The sequence below is a fragment of the Bufo gargarizans genome, chromosome 2 (assembly GCF_014858855.1).
Source record: "Bufo gargarizans isolate SCDJY-AF-19 chromosome 2, ASM1485885v1, whole genome shotgun sequence".
Classification (NCBI taxonomy): domain Eukaryota; kingdom Metazoa; phylum Chordata; class Amphibia; order Anura; family Bufonidae; genus Bufo; species Bufo gargarizans.
The window spans coordinates 721,941,830-721,965,664 of record NC_058081.1 but is presented as its reverse complement, the minus strand read 5'-3'; the positions used below and the strand labels follow the sequence as shown (position 1 = coordinate 721,965,664).

The window sequence follows — 23,835 nt, the reverse complement described above, 5'->3', positions numbered from 1 at the left end:
AGGTCTAGTATGTGCTCCAAGAATGAGGTCAGCAACTACCTGAACCTACTGAATGACCAGGTTATTCCATCAATGAATTTTTTCTTCCCTGACGGCACGGGCATATTCCAAGATGACAATGCTAGGATTCATCGGGCTCAAATTGTGAAAGAGTGGTTCAGGGAGCACGAGACATAATTTTCACACATGGATTGGCCACCACAGAGTCCAGACCTTAACCCCATTGAGAATCTTTGGGATGTGCTGGAGAAGGCTTTGTGCAGCAGTCAGACTCTAGCATCATCAATGCAAGATCTTGGTGAAAAAAGGATGCAACACTGGATGGAAATAAATCTTGTGACATTGCAGAAGCTTATCGAAACAATGCTGCAGCAAATGCTTGCTGTAATCAAAGCTAATGGTGGTCCACCGAAATATTAGAGTGTGTGAACTTTTTTTTGGTGGGGACTTTTTGGGGGGACAGGCAGTAAATATACAGCCATACTGCTATATAAGTCTGAAATATCCATTCTTGTTCATTTCAAGTATGTATAATAGACATAGCCATCTAGAGAGTCTAATCTGAATTTTAAAAAGAGAAATAAACTGATAATAAAATAAATAGAGAGGATTTACAATTTTGGGGAATTACAATATCTGAATGTGTTGATATAGCTTCCGTTGTGTCACTTTGTTTTATTCTGTAAAATCACAGGAAGTGGGGATGTGATGATTAACAAGTATAAAGATGTGAGAAGGGAGAAACTGAGAAATAAGTTTCTGTTCTCTTCAAATAAACCTCCAAAATCACTTAAAGTAACTTATTTTAAGTTTGAAACACGCAGTTGTTCTATTCAGGTTTTTTAAACTATCGATAAGATCTTGGTCGGGATGACGCATAGAAGCATCTGCAATCTATGGATACTTCTGGCAGCCGTTACCCTGTCCCAGCTGTGGAGAGGTAAGTGGGAGTCCTCTTCTGTCCTATAGATTCCTCTAGGACGCAGCCAATTCTGGACTTGAGGATGAAGTCCCATTTCTCTATGGTGTCATGTAATAATTACTTTAGAACATTTTTACTTCCAATTGATTCTTGAGCTTTTTAGTGACACATTGAACTTCATGTTAGTTGTAAAATTTGGTTGAGATCAAAATCTGAAATATTTGGACAATGGGGAAAAAAAAGCAATTTGGAAGACTGATAGTTATACCACAAATAAGAGGATAATTAACATTCACCATATGTCTATTTGGGCCTTTTTTTAACCCCTTCATGACCACCAATATATGATCATTGATAGGCTTTATTCTAGGTCCTTGACTTTTTATGGTGGCCTGAAATAAGCGCTGTACGGTTCTGAGAATGGGGGCTCAGCTCCTACGTGAGAGCCAGACTCCTTCTCTAACAGCTTGGGCCAACAGTAGTGTTTATCCCGGCTGCTCAACTCCTTAGATGTCGCGGTCAATAGCACCCACAGCATCTAAGTGGTTTAGAGAGCGCCCTTTGTCAGACATCGCCATCGCTACAAATGAAATTGCTGGGGGCCAATGTCTGTGCACGGCCAGAAGCCTAAGAAAGGTCCCAGCCCTGCCTACGGTGTTTTCCATCAGGCTGTACCTATCTGACGCACTGACAGTATAATGTATTGTACGGAATAACCAGTACAATGAATTTTAGAAGCGATCAAAAGAAAGCATATCAAAATCCCCCTGTGGGACTACTAAGTGTTTGAAAAGAGCTGAATAAAGTTTTATTTTTAAAACTCTCCAACTTAGAAAAAAGAATTTACCTTTTCCATGAAAAAAATTGCAAAAATAAAATCCCTTTCACGTATTTGAAAAATCAAGCCATCACACAGCTGTGTAAAAATATAAAGGTGATGCGGGAAGCTGTGATGCAAAAAACTTTCTTTGAAAAAAAACTATATGTATTTGGTCTCGCTGTATTCATACTGACCAAGAGAATAAAGTTATCATGGTATTAATGCTGAAAAAGTAAGGCTGCAATACTTAGAACATATTGTAAAACTTCAGTGTCAATAGTGCTATTTTTCCCATCCCCTCTCAGAAAGAGTTAATAAAAGTTAATCAGTAAGTTGTGTACCCCAAAATGGTGTCATTCAAAACTACAACTTGTCTCTCAAACATAAGCCCTCATAGAGCTGCATTGATGGAAAAATTAAAATGTTATAGCTCTTTTAAGGTGACAATTAAAAACTGAAAAAATAAAAATTCCTTGGTTACTAATGCCCAAAATGCATGCAGGGGGAGAGGGTTAAATGTACTGTCATTTGGGAGGACATTGGGAGCAATCTTTCAAATTTTTAAGAAAATTTCCAAAATCTTTTAGGGTTCAGTTCTGAAGCATTTTTTATGGAGGATGCACTCATGAAAGTACAGTATTTAAGACGGTATTTAGGAAGTATTTTTTATTTTATTTTTTTACTCTCGAGGTGTTTCACAGGAATTCATACAAATTACAAGGGAAATTTAAAAATGTTAATTTTTTGCAGATTTTTTATTTTAATTATTTTTAACCGTGAAACAAAACTCTGAATCTCTGATTCTGCACAAAGGTCCCATTATGAACTTAGTCTGTAACTTGATCGAGACACCTGAGCAGCTTGAGTGTTTTTTAGGCACCATGTCAGGTTTGCAGAGGTCTTGAGATGCCAAAATAAAAGAAAAATAAATAAAAAAAATCCCCATTTCGGAAACTACACCCTCAGGGAATTGGTCTAAGGATAATGTAAGCATTTGGACCTCACAATTGTGTCACATAATGTTTTAGGAATGACCTATGAAAATTTATAATTAATTTTTTTTTCTAATAATATGTAGCTTTATATATTTTTTTATCTTCACAAGGTTTAACAGAAGGCAAATACTGCATACGGTATGCGGCTATAAACAGCTATTTTGGGCACAGAGTAGGGTTCAGGTGGGACCGGGCGCAATTTGGATTCTGGAGCATGGATTTTGCTGGAATGATTTTTCCAGGGCTATAACTTTTTTATTTTATTTTTTCCATCTACTGCACTGTGTGAGGGGCTTGTATATTGCAGGATGAGCACATGGATGAAAAACTGCAATTCTAATAATACAACAATGCCAAAACTCTGGTTTATCTTTCTTGATGTTTTATAGCACTATACAATCTAGAAAAGAAAACGACTTTTGGTGTTACATTCTAAAATCAATAATATTTGGATTTTCCTGTCACTGCAGCTGTGTGAAGGCTTGGTTCTTGCCGGGCGAGCTGTAGTTATGTTTTTATTTTGGGGTACGGTACATATGTCTTGGCCATTTTTATTCCATTTTTGGGGAGATGAGCTGGCCAAAAAAACTGTAACTTTATTAGTGTATTTTGTTATTATTTTGTATGGGTATACATATGTATACACCCTCCAGTATACAATGCCTACTCCCATAGGGTGCCTACACACAGAAGTTTATGCAACAAAATCCAGAACATAAAGACATCCCCTATCCAATGGAGCATAAAAATTCCAATACCTATGTTCTGTTCCACTGGGAAAGATAAATTACATTACAAATAATGTGTTTTTGTGGATTTCATGTAGCTAATTATCTACATTGATTTCAATGGAGATGTAATCCCCAAAGAATCCATAATTCACAAAGAAAATACTCATCCTGCTCTGTTGCAAAAAATTTTTATTGCAACAAAATCTGCAGCATAAACTGCAACAAAAATAGCAAATTTGTAATATGCCCACTTGTAGATTTTAACACTGTGAAGAACACTTGATGGTGTTTTTGGGGTGATGGGAATTCTTGGGTTTGCACCTCACATAGTATTACATGGTGGTCTCATCTGAGCACAGAACCCTCATCCATCTGTGTTTGGGGAGTCTTGAACATTCTGTTTGGTGATGTCCAAATATGAAGGGCGCTCAATACGCTATCTACCTGAATATGAAAACGACATTTTCGGAGAAAATTTAAATTACTACTTTTCAACGTAAACCCCCTTGATTTCAACACACTTATTCCACTTTGCCTCCAGTGATCGGATGCCCTCAGAATAGAAGGAGGCTTCTTACTGCTCTGATCTCTACATCTCAAATTCTACTTGTCCACAGCCTCATCTCTGACCTGTTTAGAGAGCTCCTTGGTCTTGATGTTGCTCGCCTAGTGGGGGCTTTCAAAACAGGTACAATTTGGACTATTTTGTCTGGTTTACTACAATATAACCTAAAATCAATTTTAAAGGGGTTCTGCACTTTCATTTAACTGATCTGGATAGATCATCAGCTTCTGATCGGTGGGGGTCCGACACCCGTGACCCCCGCCGATCAGCTGTTTGAGAAGGCAGCGGCGCTCCAGCAGCGCCGCTGCCTTCTCACTATTTACCGCTGGGCCGCCCGCCCACTGACATCACGACTTGTATCAACTAGAGTGGGCGCGGCTAAGCTCTGTTCACTTGAATGGAGGGGCTTCCTTCTCTTTTTGCGGGGAGTACTGACACAAATATGGTGTTACGAATAATGGGGAGAGGAGGGACACCAGAAAGACAACAGAAAGGAGAGGACAAAGAACTAGGCCTCAAGGCTAGGAAGAAGGGAAAGGTCACCTCCTAGGAAACCTCTGTATCTGGCCCTGACTCCTGTCAGTATGTATAGACCCTGAAGGTGGGAAAATACATACACCAGAACCTAAACCCTGAGATGCCCAAAAGGTAGTGAAAGGGAATGAGACTACTGGTTCCTTCCCAGGTGAACGAACCAGCGTCTCCCTGAGGCCTAGTAACAACTAGCACAAGGGAACAACCAAATACAAGAGCAGTACAACCTATCTTATAGAAAATGGATGAGCAGGAACACAACCAAGGTCCACTCACCAACTCCTCCAAATCCAAGCAGGGAATATCAACCGCATGGTATGAAGTGTGAAACCAAACTAAATAGGGAAGCAGTAATGACGGCTATATGCACCTGACAAGAGGTGTGGTCATTACCAAACAACAACAATGAGCATCAAGAGACTGTCAGTTAACCTTTACGTGCAGTCAGTCTATATGATCTTCTAACCTCTGTCACAGAAGGTACCGTGACACATGGACCATGGAGTTTTATCACTAACAGCCAACAAACAAAGTTCCTGGTCAATGAGGGCACCTGTGAGCTTCACAGCGTCCTCCTCCTGATATGAGATGCTGGCACGTACTTTTGCAAGCAAGTCTGCACCCAGGAGGTAACAGGGGGCGTTATCACTGACCAGCAACCGGGCAAGCACTTCTTGGGTAAGGGCAAATCTAACACGGATGGGTTCTGTTAAAAGGGGAGTGTACTACTATCCCATTCACTCCTACACAAGGACTGGTGTTCTTGGAGAATAAGTCAGGGGAGGATATGTTTGCTGTGCACAGCTGTCTTGGTTGCTCCAGTATCAATCAAAAACGGGACTACTTCTTTATCACCCAGAGTGAGGGATATCATTGGGGCCGGACTTGAATCTGCTAAAATGTTTAAGGGCACAGCTAAAACTGGATTGTCTATTTCCTAATCTTGGTCTAACTTTTCCTCCTCACATGTCTTTGTGTCATCCTCACTGCCTCCCCAGCCATCCCTAAAAACATGGGTGTCTGTGGGGACGGACAGTGATCAGGGCACAGTCAACAAAGAATACAATCCTCTCATGTGGTGTGGACGAGGAGTACCACACACAGAACAACTCTCCAGTCTGGGTTCTGGGTCCCACAGACTCTGCAGGTCCATCCCCCAGGACCATTATAGGGTGGCAGACATACTTTTTCCCTTCTCTGTTGGGGAGGTGGTTTAACATTATCAGGATAACATTCTTAACCCGACTTTCTCTGTCTCTCTACACCTCCTCCTCTATAGACTTGCATCTCGCAGAAAGACTTCTTTCTGTTCTGTGAGCTTGTTATCTTTCAGCCACCCTTTATCTCCCAACATGCTTTTTCTCACTACTACTCTCAGTTTACCATCGGGGGGCATGTCTAAACTTTTAATTCGCTTTCTGATGTCCTTCACTGCATTCTTTCTTCTTTACTACTTCTGCATCAGAACAAAGCCGCCTCGGCAGTATAAAGAGAAATGAGGAAGTATAAATTATACGTAAAGCTAGAACACCTTCCCATTTAAAAAAATATAACTTTTAATGATATCTTAAAAACATATGCTCACATAAAGCTCAGACCCCACGGATCAAGATACCAGATACATATGGAATACTTACTATCTCAGAACAACAGAATATATTTATTCTGGGATTACTCACGGTTTGATGAAAAAGCCCATAAATTGCAGGGGACTCTCTGCAAAGACAGACGTAGTGAGGATGTTTACTGATAAACACTTCAGAAAGGCGAAGCATGGGAAACAAATGGAACAACTGATGAATACCTATTTTTCCCTATGCGTCCCTCCCTAGATCTCAGCCCAGAGACACCCCTTAATGGTAGGGGTTCCCTGTCCTCGTGCCTTGTCTGTATATCCCTGTAGAGCCCTATTTTAGCACTGGGGCACAAAGTAAAATCAACCTACTGAATAATGCTGAATACATAGATGAAAAAACCAACAAATATTGTTAAATGTGGAAACAAAAATCCTGACGCAGCGTTTCCCCAGTCGATAAGTATTAAGACCGGTTCATCAGGGGACCATATATACTTAGCTTAAGTTTCACGATCGAGACTGTCACTCACTGTCCCTCAATCAGGACCCTCTGGGAGACTTGATCCAAAGTGCAGGCTTTTGGGATGTCAGGTGTCAGGTATACAGACAAGGCACGAGGACAGGGAACCCCTACCATTAAGTGGTGCCCCTGGGCTGAGATCTAGGGACGGACGCATAGGGAAAAATAGGTATTCATCAGTTGTTCCATTTGTTTCCCATGCTTCGCCTTTCTGAAGTGTTTATCAGTAAACATCCTCACTACGTCCGTCTCTACAGAGAGTCCCCTGCAATTTATGGGCTTTTTCATCAAACCGTCAGTAATCCCAGAATAAAAATTCTCTTGTTCTGAGATAATAAGTATTCCATATGTATCTGGTATCTTGATCCGTGCATATGTTTTTAAGATATCATTAAAAGTTATATTTTATTAAATGGGAAGGTGTTCTAGCTTTAGTTACTACTTCTGCAGCATCTTATCCCAAGGCTAGCATTCTTCAGCAACATCATATGAAAGACAGAAAGAACAGAATCTGTCTGGAGGCCATTTCCATTTAATCTAATAAAAAAAAAAGCAATAATACCAGTAATACCTAATTATAGGTATATGTGTGTCCTTCATTTACTGAGTTCAGTACTCTATGTAGTGCTACTTAGATCTATGTGTATTTTCTCGTGCTTGAAGCCGTACCAGGAAAAAATACCAGTAACTAAGATGGCTGCCGGGCAGGAAGTTCCCTTAGTTAAGATGGCTGCTGGGCCGGACAGAAGTTACAGGAGTTAAGATGGCAGCCAGGAAATTGGATTAGTTAAGATGGCCGCTGGGGTGTGGTAGGGTCTCTCAGCGCCATCTAGGAGAGAAGTATCAGCGGCATGTAAAAATAATTACTTGTCTGTTCATCATACATTTTTGTCCGGCCTAATTTCATATACTTAATTATTTTCATGCTAAAGCTTGATTTGTTATTCATTATATCTAGAACAGAATGCTCTAAATTTATGGCCGAATGTCCTGTGAGAAACTTTGTGATAATTTCACTTATTTTTGGCCTAAAGCCAGAGCACACACCTCCTTATATCTCTGTGACGATTCTTTTTTCATTCTCGATTTAACTCTTAATTTGGCCTCATCATCACATCAGTAGAGCTGATTTCACTCACAGTAAACTTGGCCGTGAGACCTTCCTCTACTAGTCAGTTTCCTATTTGGCAACACACAAGGTCACATTCCTGGTCCACACAGACATAACATTCAATGTAGAACAGACATAGAAACAGACAGACATATAGTAAAATTTCCCATACATTAACACACACACAAGTCTTTGAACTTATTAACAAATAACATTTTCTGGAGCTTCATACACGCACACTCAGTACCTCACACACATTGCCTTGTTAGTTTGTTAGTATTGCAGACATTGCAATCGCTATCACTCATTCCAATATTGTGACTTCACTCCCCCTCAGAGCTGTGGCCCCCGCTGTCTACCTTCATACACACCAGCCACCAGCTGCTGGGCCATATATTCACCAGGCAACAGAGACACAGTACCTTCCATGGTACACAGACAGACACGACACTCCCTGAGGACCACAACTGGACTAAACACTTGACAGTCCTTCCTCTCAGGGGGGACACACAATCAATGAGCTTAACCAGCTTAACCACTCAATCATAAACCAGACAAAAACAACCGACACCTTCCCCTTTTTACCACCAAACAGAGCTCACCCCTGTGCAGAATATAAATTTTTTCCCAGGCTACCACATCTGGTCTGCTAGCCCGGGACTAACCCTCTGCCACTGCAGGCAGATATACTATAGTCCCCCGGGGCTACTCCCTCTGCCACTGCAGGCAGATAATATTGAAGCCCCTAATTTGAGCCCCCCCTTGGATCTCCCGAGGCTACTCCCTCTGCCACTACAGGCCGATAATATTGTAGCCCCTAATTTGAGCTCCCCCCACCAGGTGAATACTCTTGCTCTGCTTAGTCGTTAAACGTGAAGGTGCCTGATAGTGATGAGCGGGAGGTACCATATTCGATTTCGCAATTTTTCGCGAATATTTAATTGAATATTCGTCTTATATTCGTTATTTTTCTATTTATCCCGAATAATATACGATTTAATTATTCGCATATTGCGATTTTTCTTTTGACAGTATAAGGCAACATTCCTATGACTATGGCTAGGCTAATATGTGTATTTTACGAATATTCATAACATTGCTCTAACTTCGTCTTTTAGAATATTACAAATATTCTAAAAGACGAAGTTAGAGCAATATTACGAATATTCGTAAAATACACATATAGACTGTAATTTTGCTAATATAGAGCTATAATCATAATTTTTTTTTGTCTAATTTTTTTTGCCTCTTCTGAACTTCAGTTTTGGAAAATATATACACTATTAAAAAAATTACTATAGCACTATGTTAGCTAAATTGCAGTCTATATGTATATTTTACGAATTTTCATAATATTGCTCTAACTTCGAATTTTTAAATATTACGAATATTCTAAAAGACGAAGTTAGAGCAATATTACGAATATTCGTAAAATACACATATAGACTGTAATTTATGTGTACTGTTATTCCACTTTGGCATACTTCTCCCCGACAAGCGTCCCCGTAACCATGGGAACGCCTGTGCGTTAGAATATACCATCGGATGTGAGCTTTCACGATCTCAGGTCCGATGGTATTTTCTAACCCACAGGCGTTCCCATGGTGATGGGGACGCTTGTCGGGGAGGAGTATGCGAACAACTGTACAGATACAAAGAAAATAATGCCAAAATTCTAAATAACGAATATATTCACTATATTGCTATGTATTCGTTTTTTAGAATATTGGTCATTTTATTTTCCATATGAAAACATGATTCCCCCCTGCTTAAGTTGCTTGTGGGCCAATGGCTTATTGACCCACAAGCAAGAAGCAGGGAGAAATCATATTTTCAGATGAAAAAAAAATAATAAATTCGATTTCGCGAATATATAGAACTACCGTATTTTTCGCTCCATAAGACGCACTTTTTCTTCCCCCAAAATGGGGGAGAAATGCCCCTGCGTCTTATGGGGCGAATGCTGCCACTTTTACATCGCAAGCTGCAATGTATGAGCAGAGCGGGGACTCGGGGAGGGACTGGGAGGAGCTGGGGGCCGGCAATAGCGGCGGGGCAGTCAGTGTAGTATAGCACCGCCCCGCCGCTCCGGTATACTAATATAAGATCTCATATTCAAGTAATAGTTATTAAACATGCCCCCCAACTGCTATTACTACCTTACATCCTAATCGCTGCTGTAGAATTCAGGCAGGCCGGGCGGGCGGCAGCGTAACTCGTGTCACGTGCCTGCGCCGCCTACTTTATGAATGAAGTAGGCGGCGCAGGCAAGTGACGTCAGTGAGACGTGCCGGCCGTCCGGCCTGCCTGAATTCTACAGCAGCGATTAGGATGTAAGGTAGTAATAGGAGTTGGGGGGCATGTTTAATAACTATTAATTCAATATGACAACTTATATTTGTATGGCGGCGGCGGGCGGGGGGGAGGGTTCGGATTGCGATCTGTGGATGGCACTGTTACAGGGGGGGGGATCTGTGAATGGCACTGTTATGGGCTGGGGGGGTCTGTGCATGGCACTGTTATGGGCTGGGGGGTCTGTGGATGGCACATATATAACAGTGCCACCCACAGATCCCCCCCAGCCCATAACAGTGCCATCCACAGATCCCCCCTGTAACAGTGCCATCCACAGATCCCCCCTGTAACAGTGTCAGCCACAGGACCCCCCCCCTGTAACAGTGCAAGCCACAGATCCCCCCCATAACAGTGTCAGTCATCCACAGATCCCCCTATAACAGTGTCAGTCATCCACAGATCCCCCCATAACAGTGTCCGTCATCCACAGATCCCCCATAACAGTGTCCGTCATCCACAGATCCCCCATAACAGTGTCCGTCATCCACAGATCCCCCCATAACAGTGTCCGTCATCCACAGATCCCCCCATAACAGTGTCAGTCATCCACAGATCCCCCCATAACAGTGTCCGTCATCCACAGATCCCCCCATAACAGTGTCCGTCATCCACAGATCCCCCATAACAGTGTCCGTCATCCACAGATCCCCCCATAACAGTGTCAGTCATCCACAGATCCCCCCATAACAGTGTCCGTCATCCACAGATCCCCCCATAACAGTGTCCGTCATCCACAGATCCCCCCATAACAGTGTCAGTCATCCACAGATCCCCAGTAATAGTGCCATCCACAGACCACCATTAGTTCCAAACCCACCAAACACACAGCACACCTTTTGGTTAAAAAAATTTTTTTCTTATTTTCCTCCCCAAAAACCTAGGTGCGTCTTATGGGCCGGTGCGTCTTATAGGGCAAAAAATACGGTATATTCAAAATATTCGCGAAATCTCAAAGTTACGATATTCGAGAAAAAAATTCGAAATTCGAATATTCACGCTCAACACTAGTGCCTGATACGAAACACAGACAGAAAAGAAGTACCCACAGTAGAGCAAATCTTTTTTCTCTTTCAATCTATGGTTCTAAGGACTTGGGATTTTACATCAGCCGATGCTGCTAGTCAAAGAATAACATCAACAGCAGAACAGATCACCGCAGCAAGGTGGAATACAGCGAGAGGCAGGCAAAATAACCAGTTTTCTTACCTCTTTTAGCTGGGGCTGCAGTTCCAGACCTCAAGTGTCATCCACCATGCTCCGGGAACCCAAATCTTCGGCTAGTGACCTTATATTCTCCCAAGCCCCACGTTGGGCACCAAATTGTTGAAGATTCCCTCAATCGGGGCTAATTACGTTTGTTCTACTGCTCCAAATTGTTCTGATCCTAGGATTTTACATGCATGGAAGAACCCACACTGACACCAGGCAAGGGTCAAAGCAGTTTCTCATTTATTAAAGGAAGTTAAGCAGTTTATAAGGAGATCAGAAGGGGCACCCCCCCCCCCCCCGAGGCTTATGGCATTGTTTCATTGGCGAGAATATAATAATAAGAAAAGAGATAACACTTGGCATCTGCGCATTGTGCATTGTTTTACTAACTTTGGTATGCAAACTATGTAAACATCTAAGTGCAAGCGCCATATTGCAATGGCTTTACTCTAACAGCAGTACAGCATACGTCATATATGACACATCAGGAAGGAGGGTCCTCTTGGAACTTAAGTGAATAAGGCATTAACTCCGAATGGAGGATATGGGGGCCATCTTAATTAATCAAGAATGATATCCACATCTCTATCAATCAACGCTTTGAAGCCTTTTCATTTGGCCTAACGTTGTCCCTAATCTAAGTAGGTTCTACAATCTGTCCCATTGTACCGGTTGGTTGTTTCACCACTTTGGAGACAACCTATCCCTATTGGATAGACTCCCTCATAATGGACTTATACAATGGGAAGTCAGATTCTCACCTTTCCCTAATACAAAATATATGGGGCCGATGGTAAGTGGTGGCATCTCGATTATTGTGAACAGAAAAACTATTATTACTGGGAATCTTTGGACAATACTCTCCATGGGTCACTGGACTGGAAGTATCAGGCTGTAACAGCTTTGTTCTTCCTTTTACACAACTTTTTCACAGCTCAGAAACCTATGTTTACTATCTCATTTGAAATCTATATTCTTTAAGTCAGGATCAGCAGTCACACAAGGGGGAACAACAGCACACAAGACTCAACACTTTCTTGCAATGACTGGCGTAGATCCAATTAGGCTTTCCTTTGAGCTTCACTGATGTGCTTGTGGTCAGCAACACTTGGAATAGACCATCATAACAGGGTTTGAGGACTTTTCTAATGTGTGTTTTTACTACCACCCAATCTCCAGTAGGTGGGTTTCTAGTACTTTATCTGGTAGTTTATCAAGCAGAAAACTCGAGTGAATTTTAGTCAAATGCTTGTGCAAACTGATCACATAATCTGTCAGACAACCATGTTGCATCTGGAGCTGCTATGGGAAATACAATCCTGTCCTAGGGGCTGACCCAAAAAAGGCCTTATAGGGACTAAGGCCTGTCTTACAGTTAGGGGTATACTTTACTGAAAAGATGGCTACCAGCAGGTGTTTATACAAGCCATTATAAATATGTAATGCTATGTGGGAATCTGTGTATAATAAAGTAATATTTAGGTATGTCAGTCATTTATAGTGACATGCAAAAGTTTGGGTACCCCTGGTCAAAATTCCTGTTACTGTGAACAGTAAAATCCTTAATGACCAATGACGTACTATGTACGTCATGATGTGGTGTTAGGTACCGCATCATGACTTACACAGTACGTCATGAGATCAAAGTATCACTGCAAGAGCCCGGCATCTAAACGGGTGTTACAGACAGCAGAACTGTCCAGGCACTTAGCAGGGGACCAATCACAGCAGTCCCTGCCTTTAGATCACTGTGATTGGTCAGTTAGATTTGACTGACCAATCGCAGCATTCAGCTGTTGTGTTTATAATGCACTGACCCCTTCTCTCCATTCAGGATGATGAGCGGGACTCAAAGCCCTTTCCATAATCATCTGGGTGCCCCACCTCCTCTTCCCCACCCCAACAATTATTCAGGATGGCCGGCAGAGCAGAGTGTCAGCTGTAACATACCATACATGCCATAACGGCCAACATTGGTGCTGGCATCGATGGCGGCCGTTTAACCCCTTCCATGCCGAGGTCCTGTTCTATAAAAAATATCACATAATCTACCCCCTATGGTGAATGCCGTAAAAAAAATAAAACTGTGACAAAAAAGTCATTTTTTTATTATCTTACATACAAAAAGTGTAATGCCAAGCGATAAAAAAGTCCAATATAGACCAAAATAGTACCAATCAAACCGTCTCCTCATCCTGCAAAAAATTAGCCCCAACATAAGACCCCCCCAAGAAAATAGCTTTCAGAAAATGGAGACACGAAACATAATTATTTTTTCAAAAATGCTTTATTATGTCAACTGAAACAAAAAAATTACGTATTAGGAATCGCCGCGCCCGTAACAACCTGCTCTATAAAAATAGCACATGATTTAACCTGTCAGGTGAACATCTTAAAAAATAAAAAACTGTGCCAGAGCAGCCATTTTTTGGTTAACTTGCCTCACAAACAGCATAAAATTAAGCAATCAAATATCATGTATCCCAAAATAGTACCAATAAAACTGTCACATTATCCTGTGGTTTCCAAAATGGGGTCACTTTTGGGGAGTTTCTACTGTAGGGTGCATCAGGGAGGCTTCAAATGTGGCATGGTGACTAAAATTCAAAAACCATATGGCACACCTTTCCTTCTGAGCCCTGCTGTGCGACCATACAGGGGTTTTTGACCACATGTGGGATGTATCTGTAAACTGCTGAATCAGAGTAATAGATATTGAGTTTAGTTTGGCTGTTAACCCCTGCTATGTTACAGAAATAAATGGATTTAAATTTAAAATCTGACAAAAAAGTTACATTTAGAAATGTAATTTCCATTTTCCTTTTTTTATATGAAACACCTGAAAACAAAGTTTGTTAAATCAGTTTTGAATAACTTCAGGGTGTAGTTTCTAAAATGGGTAAATTTATGGGTGGTTTCTACTATGTTAGCCCAACAAAGTGACTTCATAACTGAACTAGTCCTTAAAAAAGTGGGTTAGCCTTCTGATGTCTTTAAAAATTAAATGACATTTACAAAATTATGCAAACATAAAGTAGACATATGGGAAATGTAAAATAATAACTATTTTGTGAGGTGTCACTATCTGCTTTAAGAGCAGAGAAATTCAAATTTTAAAAATTACACATTTTTCGGCAAATCTAGGTTTGTTTTTATAAATAAACGTGGTTTATATCGACTCAAATTTACCACTAACATGAAGTACCGTACAATGTGTCACAAGAAAACTATCTCAGAATGGCTTGGATAAGTGAAAGCATTCCAAAGTTATTACCACATAAAGATTTCCAAAAATCAGCCTGGTCACGAATGTGCAAAATGGCCTGGTCATTAAGGGGTTAAGCAAGTTGAAGATGAAATGATCTCCAAAAGGCATAATATTAAAGATGAAACACACTTTTCAACATTTTCAGCAATATCAGTAGATTTTTTTCTTTTTGTTTTGTTCAATTTTGAAGTGAAAAAAAGGAAAGGACTGAAAAAATATGGGAGCCCAAAGAAATTTGAGAACTCAGATAACTTTGACCGAGGTCTCCGACCTTAAATAGCCTATTAGAGTTCAGGCTTGTTAATAATTATTATTAGGAAATGCTAAGTGATGCAAATTTCAAAGCTTTATAAATACCCAGAATCCTCTAACTTTGTCCCAAAAAACAACAGCCATGGGTTCTTCTAAGGCTACTTTCACAGTAGTGGCAGCCTTCTCCATGTCATAGTTTTATTCCGGCCGCTTCCATTATAGTCAAGGCGGCACGGTGAACTCGCGGCAGCAAGGATCCGGCAGGCTGTTCCCCTGCCGGAACAGCCTGCCGGGGAAGGCTGCCGCTAGTGTGAAACTAGCCTAAATAGCTGCCTAACATTGTGAAAATGAAAGAGGCCCATAAAGCAGGAGAAGGCTCTTAGAAGATAGCAAAATGTTTTCAGGTTGCCATTTCCTCAGTTCGAAATGTAATTGAGAAATGGTTGTTATGAGCAACAGTGGAAGTCAAGAGAAGGTCTCGAAGGCCAAGAAAAATTTCAGAGACAGCTGCTTGTAGGATTGCTACAAAGGTCAATCAGAACCCCCATTTGCTTTGCAAAAGATCTTTAGGAGTTAGCAGACTCTGGAGTTGTGGTACATTGTTCTACTGTTCAGCCTGCCTAAATATGGCCTTCATGGAAGAGTTAGCAGTAGAAAACCTCTTCTGAGTCCTAACCACCAAATTTTGCATTAGAAAAAATCTAAACAACCATGATGCATTTTAGAAACAAGTCCTATGGACCGATGAGGGTGAAATTGAACTCTTTGGCCACAGTGAGCAAAGGTATGTTTAGAGAAAAGAGGGCCCAGAATTTCAGGAAAAGAACACCTCTCCAACCATTAAGCATGGGGGTGGATCAATCTTGCTTTGGGTTGTGTTGCAGTCAATGGCACACTGAACATTTCACGTGTAGAGGGAAGAATGATTCAATTAAATTCCAGCAAATTCTGGAAGCAACCATAACACCAACTGTAAAAAAGTTGAAGATGAAAAGGACCATGGCTTCTACAAATGGATAATAACCCTAAACACACTGTAAAATCCACAATAGACGACCTCAAAAGGCACAAGCTGAAGGTTTTACCAGTCCCCTGATCTGCACATTATTGGAAATCTGTGGATAGACCTCAAAAGAGCAGTGCATGCAAGGCAGCCAAGGAATCTCACAGAACTGGAAGACATCTGCTAGGAAGAATGGATAAAAATACCTCAAACAAGAATTGAAAGACTCTTGGCTAGCTACAAAAAGCATTTACAAGCTGTGGTACTTGCCAAACAGGGTGCTACTAGGTACTAACCTATCCAGGGTGACCACATTTTTGCTTCGGTCCCTTTGCTTTTTTGTTACTTTAAAAATGTAAAAGATGAAAATAAAAAAAACTGCTTTTGTTTAAATTAAATGAAAATACTTAAATATTACTTTTATTATAAATAACATTTCCAAATATCTTTCATTAGTCCAATGGCGTACCTACCAGGGAAGCAGGGGAAGCAACTGCTTCGGGGCCCGGGCTGACAAGGGGCCCGGAGCAGTAGTAAACAGTCAGACTGGCCACACCCCCCTCTACACTCACTTCACTGCTGCTTTAGAATGTCCTCGGAGCAGAGCAGGGAGCTAAGCCCCGCCCATCAGCACGGACCATTAATAGAGGAGCCTGGCTGCTTAATAGTGCAGCCAGGGCTCAGGACAGTGTGCTACATGGAGATCCTGTCTCCCCTCCCTCTCCTAACTATTAGTACAGCCCAGCTTCTGCTACAGAGACTGCACTGTAGTCGGCAGTAACAGGAAGGAGAGGGGAGACTGAATAGTGACAGGAAGTGCTGCAGAAAGAAGATGCTGTGCCACTATCAGGAGCCCATACATTCCAGGCTTATCCCTGCCAACCCTAGCTGTCCTGCATCTCATGTAGCCCCCCCAGCTGCATTCATCTGCTGTCCTTTCAGAAGCCCCCCCCCCCCCAGTTCTGTCCTGTGGGCCCCCTACTTATCTGATGCCCTGCCCTCTAGGCCCCCTATCCATCTGATGCCACACTCCTCTGGGCGCCCATGTGCAGCTTGGGGACACCAGTATGAGGCCAGAATGGGGACTGGAAGATCACGGAACGGTGGGGAGCAGGCGAGTATGGTTTTTTCCACAACTGTACAATGCACCACTAGTTCACATCACATTTTTGTCCCACATTTAAAGGGGTTGTCCGGGTTCAGAGCTGAACCCGGACATATCCTTATTTTCACCCAGACAGCCCCCCTGAGGCTAGCATCCAAGCATCTTATGCTCCGATGCGCTCCTTTGCCCTGTGCTAAAATTTAGCGCAGGGCAAAGGAGAGCATCAGAGCATGAACTGCTCCGATGCTCATGTCAGGGGGGCTGCCTGGATGAAAATGGAGGGATGTCCGGGTTCAGCTCTGAACCCAGACAACCCCTTTAAGGCTGGGTTCACATCACGTTTTTCCCATCCGTTTAACGTATACAAAAAACGTATTCGGATGCCTCATACTGATGCCATGACAGTGACATCCGTTCACCATAGAGTTTCATTGTAAAAAAAAAATATATATCAATTTTTTTTTTACCGGATTGTGCAGGATACAAGAATGTGGAGTACTGCATTTTTGTATCGTGTACGTCATAGTCCAGTAAAAACACATGTATGTTAAAGAATCAAATGCCACTGTATGATGCCTGCCTGCCCGTTTAAAAATTAGCTGTGGGGCCCAGTCATTTCTAGCTACTCGACTGGTTACCAGGGGCTCAGACCATGGGGAGAGACTACAGTCGGTGTCAGCCCTGCAGCAATACATAGAATGGGCGCCTATGCTACAGCAGGGGTCATGCTGTACATACAGTGTAGTGTGACGTCATGTTCGCCTCTCCGGCTATATTACCCAGGAAAGCACAATTCTGCAAAAAGGACATGTTCTATCTTTTGGTGGAACGGAAGTGCGGAATGGAACCCCACGGAAGCCCTGCGTAGTGCTTACATAGTGTTCCGTTCCGTGATTCCGTTTCGCACCCTTCCGCATCTCTGGATTTGCGGACCCATTGAAGTGAATGGGTCCGCATCGGTGATGCGGAATGCACACGGAAGGGTGCCCATTTATTGCTGATCCGCATATGCGGTCCGCAATACGGGAATGGCTGGCCCCTTTCACACAAACGATACGGGTTGGCTCCAGATGCGTTCACGGTGCATTCAGTGAAACTCGCACCATTTTTCAAGCAAGTTCAGTCAGTTTTGTCTACGATCGCGTTCAGTTTTTTTCTGCGCAGGTGCAATGCATTTTGATGCGTTTTTCATGCACGTGATAAAAAACTAAAAGTTTACAAACAATATCTCCTAGCAACCTGGTGGTGAGCGCGGTGACGTCACCAAAGGTACTTTTCCTGTCAGGTCCTGAAAGAAGACGAGCCGGGCTGAGCGATCAAGTGGATGAGGTGAATAATTAATTATTTTATTATTTTTTAACCCCTCAAGCCACGTGTTACTATGCATTCTGTATTAAGAATGCTATTATTTTCCCTTATTACCATGCTATAAGGGAAAATAATAAAGTTCGGGTCCCTATCATCTCCTAGCAACCATCCGTGAAAATCGCAATGCATCCGCAATGCTTGCGGATGCAATGCAATTTTCAAGCAGCCCCATTCACTTCTGTGGGGCCTGCGCTACGTGAAAAACGCAGAATATAGGGCATGCTGCGATTTTTACGCAACGCACAAGTCATGCGTGAAAATCACTGATCATGTACACAGCCCCATTGAAATGAATGGGTCCGGATTCAGTGCGGGTGCAATGCGTTCACATCATGCATTGCACCCGCGCGGAAAACTCGCCCGTGTGAAAGGGGTCTAAGACTTTGACACGGTCCCCACAACAGTATGATAGAATGACACTAAATGACAGATAGGGTGTGTATGTATATAATATATATAATAGGAAAAGGATGGCGTGGCAGCCTAGTCTGGTCTAGATCGTGACTAGCCAAAGGAGCGGGGTTTACACAGGGGGGGCCATACAAAAATGCTGTGGGGCCCAGTCACCTCTAGTTACGCCCCTGCATTAGTCATAATGCCTCCTTTTGTCTAGGGAGCAATTATTAGGAGAAATGAAATGGCCGCTGTCCTACTAGTACACACAAAACCTGTCCTTATCACACAGCAGGATACAGCCACATCCCCACTTCCTCTCTGTACTTAATGTCTCCTCATGAACTCCGTTCCTACAGAGATTCAGCTGAAGATCATAATTAACTGCATTCAGGGCCATAACCCCTGACAAGCAGAGCGGAGAGGAGGATGAGGCAGCTCTTTACCTCAGTGCTCTGAAGTAACTTGTCCTCCTGTGTGATTTGGACAGGTTTTGTGTGGACTATTAGGAGGGCGGCCATTTTATTTCTTCTACTGATTGGTCCCTAGACAAAACGAGCCATTATAACTAATGAAAGGTATTTGGGAATATATTTATAATAAAGTAATATTTATGTATTTTCATTTTCTTAATTCCTGGATAACCCCTTTAAAATACAAAGGGAATGTATCATCTTTAACTTTAAGCTTTTTAGAGATCATTTAATCTTCAACATGCTTCACTGTTCACAGTAACAGTAATTTTCACCAGGGGCACCTAAACTTTTACATGCCACTGTATTCTAATTATATGCTAAAAGGATCCCATTGGCATATGAAGACATTGGTAATGTCCATGGAAAAAAAGTATCCAAAATAGGTATCTTGCAGAGGGAGAGAGAACCATCTCACTATTCTTACCTACTCCTCCTTAGATACATCAAAGGCATCTAATTCAGAAATCCATAATCCTAATCAATACTGAAGAGGGGCAGGTTTCCCAAAATAGTTGTCTATGGAGGAATGGATGTTTGGCCAGATAGTCTGGGTATTTCCCCAGTTATCTTCTAATCCTTGCAAAACAGTCAGACTTTGACTTCTAAGGTATCACTTCCAATAGGTGGCACTATTAAGACCATTCTTTTTCTCTGAGAAAAAAAACTATTTGCATGCTTCTTCCTCATGGAGTATTGCCAATAAGTCTCCACACACAGCTGCCCTCCTTAAAGGAGTTTTGCAAAAATGGGGTTGTCCACCCCCTTGGCTGCACCTGTAAAGGGAAGCTTAATTACCTGCTTCTCCGTGCTAGCTCCCTAGTCCTTCTCCTCCTAGCCTGCTGAAAACATCTGTTTTGGCTTCTCCTGCAGCCAATCATAAATGGTCACAAACTAAAAACCAAATGTTTTCAGGTATCCCAGTGGAGCATCACAAGCCAGGAGGAGGAGGAGTGGGGAGCCAATGTTAGGAGGCATGTATGTAAGCTTCCCTTCTATTTGTTGCACAACCCCTGTAAATGGGTTATCTAGGGAGATGAATTATTCTAAAACCAAGCAGAACATTAAAAAAATATAGCACTCACTTCTCATGGATCCACTTCTGAAGCTGGCTGGGTTCCCACTACTCTCCACTTCCTGGTCTCTCTGGACACACAGGAAGTGCCTGTGATTGGCTGAGAGGGCATCTGTAGGCATTTTCTCTGTATCGAGAAACACCAGACAATGGAGATAAGGAGGGACGGGCAAACACCAGAACCAGACAGACAAGAAGTCAGAGAGGTGTGATTGCTTTGTTTTCATGTTAGGCTGGCTTTAGCATATTTTATACTTAATTTTCATCTCCTTGGAAAACCACTGTAAGGAGCATCAATATCTGTAACCCTCTAAAATCAACCCAGCAGTAAAACATAATGACATCAACCAAGGATGAGCCCCTCTTTCTAATACATCCAGAGCAGTGACATGGTCTGCCTTTACATACACCATTTTTGATTGTATATACACGTACTATGGTTATTGGGATAATGGTTGAGTTTTACTTAAAGGCTATGTACACCTTTGGGGGCAATCGATTGGTCTTTATTAAAAATATGAAGCCCTTTTTTCTGTACATAGCTGATATGCTCATATAGAGGCATACTAATTGTCTCTCTGCTCTGTCAGGCAGGCAGCTGACAGGCTCCTTATCTCTGCTCTCTGAGATTATGAACACTTATCAAAGCTCAATTCTTATCTTACTTATAAGATTGTGGTAGGGTTGAAATAATTACTCGATTAAATCGAGTAACTCAACACAAAAAAATCCTCAATACAAGTTTCTTGCATCAAGGATTCGTTTGTGCCATGTGACCGTGGTCACCTGCCGGCTCGCACTGCACTGAATCCTGACATACACACAGCGTCAGGATGTAGTGTGCAATGGCACTGGGGGGGGGGCAGTAATGGCACTGGGGGAAGCCGGATGGCATTGGGGAGATCCTTAAGTGGAAGCTGATGGCACTGAGGGGGGAGCTGATGGCACTGGGGGAGCTGATGGCACTGAGGGGGGCAGCCTGATGGCACTGAGGGGAGCCTGATGGCCCTTGGGGGATACCTGATGGCACTGGGGTGGTGCCTGATGGCACTGAGGATATCCTGAAGAGCACTGGGGGGGTCTGATGGTACTGGGGGGCAGCTGATGCACTGGAAGGCAGCCTGATGGCACTGGGGAGAGCTGATGGCACTGGGAGGGGCTGATAACACTGGAAGGGAAGCTGATGCACTGGGGAGGAAGCTGATGGTACTGGGGGATCCTGATGGCACGGGGGGCACTGATGGCACTGGGGTGGCAGTTGATGACACTGGGGGGACAGTTGATGGCACTGGGGAGGCAGCTGATTTCACTTGGGGGACATTGATGGCACTGGGGGGCAACTGATTGAATGCGAGGTAGCATATGGCACTAGGGGGGCAGCTGATGGCCCTGAGGGGCAGCTGATGGTACTGTTGGGCAGCTGATGGCACTAGGGGGGCAGCTGATAAACTGATTTCATTATTATTATTATTATTATTATTCTTTTTAAAGCACCATTAATTCCATGGTGTTGTACATCCAGCTGGGCTTAAACAAAAAAACACAGTTAACAAGAAACTATTAACAGACTGGTACAGAGGGGTAGAGGACCCTGGCCGCAAGAGCCTACAATCTATAAGGGAAGGTGAGAACACAATAGGTGAGGGTATAGGCTGCCCTTATGGCTGTGTGGTGGCAGCATGCTCATTGCAGATAGTAGGCTTTCCTGAAAAGGTGGGTTTTCCGGTTATTCTTTAAGCTTTGAATGTTGGAGGAGAGCCTGATGTGTTGGAGTAGTGATTTTCAGAGTAGGGGAGAGGCATGTGAGAAATCTTGTAGTCGATTGTGTGAGGAACAGATGAGAGGAGAAATGATGAGAAGGTCCTGTGAGGATCTGAGATTACATGTGGGCATGTATCGAGAAAGCATGTCAGAGATGTAAGGAGGGGACAGGTTGTGGACGGCCTTATATGTTGTTCTTAGTATTTTAAACTGAATTGGCTGGGCAATGGGGAGCTAGTGAAGAGATTGGCAGAGGGGGAGGCAGAGGAGAAACGATGGAAGAGATGGATTAACCTGGCAGCAGAGTTGAGAATAGATTGGAGGGGAGCGAGAGTGCTTTATGGGAGGCCACACAGGAGGATGTTGCAGTAGTCTAGACGGGAGATGATGAGAGCATGTACTAGTATTTTAGTTGACTCAGGGTTGAGGAAGGCGCAAATACAAGAGATGTTCTTAAGTTGAAAACAGCAGGTGGCGGTGAGAGTTTGGATCTGTGGCTTAAAGGATGGGGTATAATCCAATGTTACACCCAGGCAGCGGGCCTGCAAAACTGGAGCATGTGTTGTGCTATTAACTGTGATGGACAGGTCAGGTGGGGGAGCTGAGTGACATGTGGGAAAGACAATGAATTCAGTTTTCTCCATGTTGAGCTTTAGGAAGCGAGAGGAGAAGAATGAAGATATTACTGACAGACACGCTGGGGTTCTGGATAGAAGGGAAGCAACATCTGGGCCAGAGAGGTAGATTTGAGTGTCGTCAGCATAGAGGTGGTATTGGAAGCCATGGGACTCTATGACCTGTCCCAGGCCGGATGTAAAAAATGGAGAAAAGCAGGGGGCCCTGGGCAGAGCCTTGAGGGACACCAACAGAGAGGGGTTGTGATGAGAAGGTAATGTATGAATGTGAAACGCTGAAGGTTCTGTTGGTGAGGTACAAGGAGATCCAGTAGAGGGCTAGGTCTTTGATGCCAAGGGAAGAGAGAATTTGTAGGAGGAGAGAGTGGTAAACAGTGTCAAAGGCAGAGGAAAGATCAAGAAGGAGGAGCGCAGAGTTGTGACGTTTAGCTTTGGCAGCTAGCAGATCGTTGAAGACTTTAGTTAGGGCAGTTTCACATTTGGTCTGAAGCCAGATTGCATCTGATCAAAAAGTGAGTAGGATGAAAGGTGAGAGGATAATTTGAGATGGACATGTTGTTCTAGGAGTTTGGATGCAAATGGGAGCAGTGAAATGGGATGATAGTTGGATAAAAAGGATGGGTCCAGGGAAGGTTTCTTGAGTATGGGTGTGACGGTTGCATGTTTAAAAGGGAAAGGGAAGATGCCCGTGGTTAGCGATAGGTTTAAGAGGTGGGGTAAGGCAGGGATAACTATAGTGGTGAGGTTAGGGATGAGATTGGGTCAAAGGCACAGGTGATAAGGTGTGACTTGGTGACTAAGTTGGAAAGCTTTTCTTCTGTAATGGTGGTAAACTGGGTTATGTGGGAAGAGCTTTGGGTGGCAGTGTAGGCACTGGGGGGCAGCTGATGGCACTGTGGGGGAGCCTGATGGCACGGGGTGAAGCTGATGGCACTGGGGGGAAGCTGATGGCACTGGGGGGAAGCTACTGGCACTGGGGGGGGTCTGATGGCACTGTAGGGGCAGCTGATGGCACTGGGGGGGCTGATGGCACTGGAGGAGGGGAACTTGATGGCACTGGGGGCAGCTGATGGCACTGGGGGGGATGATGGCATTGGGGGAGGTGAACTTGATGGCACTGGGGTGGCTTATGGCAAAAGGGTAGGCCAGCTGCTGTCATTGGGA

The 23,835-nt window shown here is 43.1% G+C and overlaps 1 protein-coding gene across 1 annotated transcript in view; it reads left to right on the top strand.

Annotated features, from left to right (window-relative positions):
* The first annotated feature begins 607 nt into the window (after positions 1–607).
* Positions 608–23,835, top strand: part of LOC122926363 — a 504,077-nt gene continuing 480,849 nt past the window's right edge. The window contains exon 1 of the mRNA XM_044277738.1: positions 608–940. Within this exon, the coding sequence (XP_044133673.1) occupies positions 871–940 (70 nt within the window). The 5' untranslated portion in view covers positions 608–870. The remainder of the gene's footprint in view (positions 941–23,835) is intronic.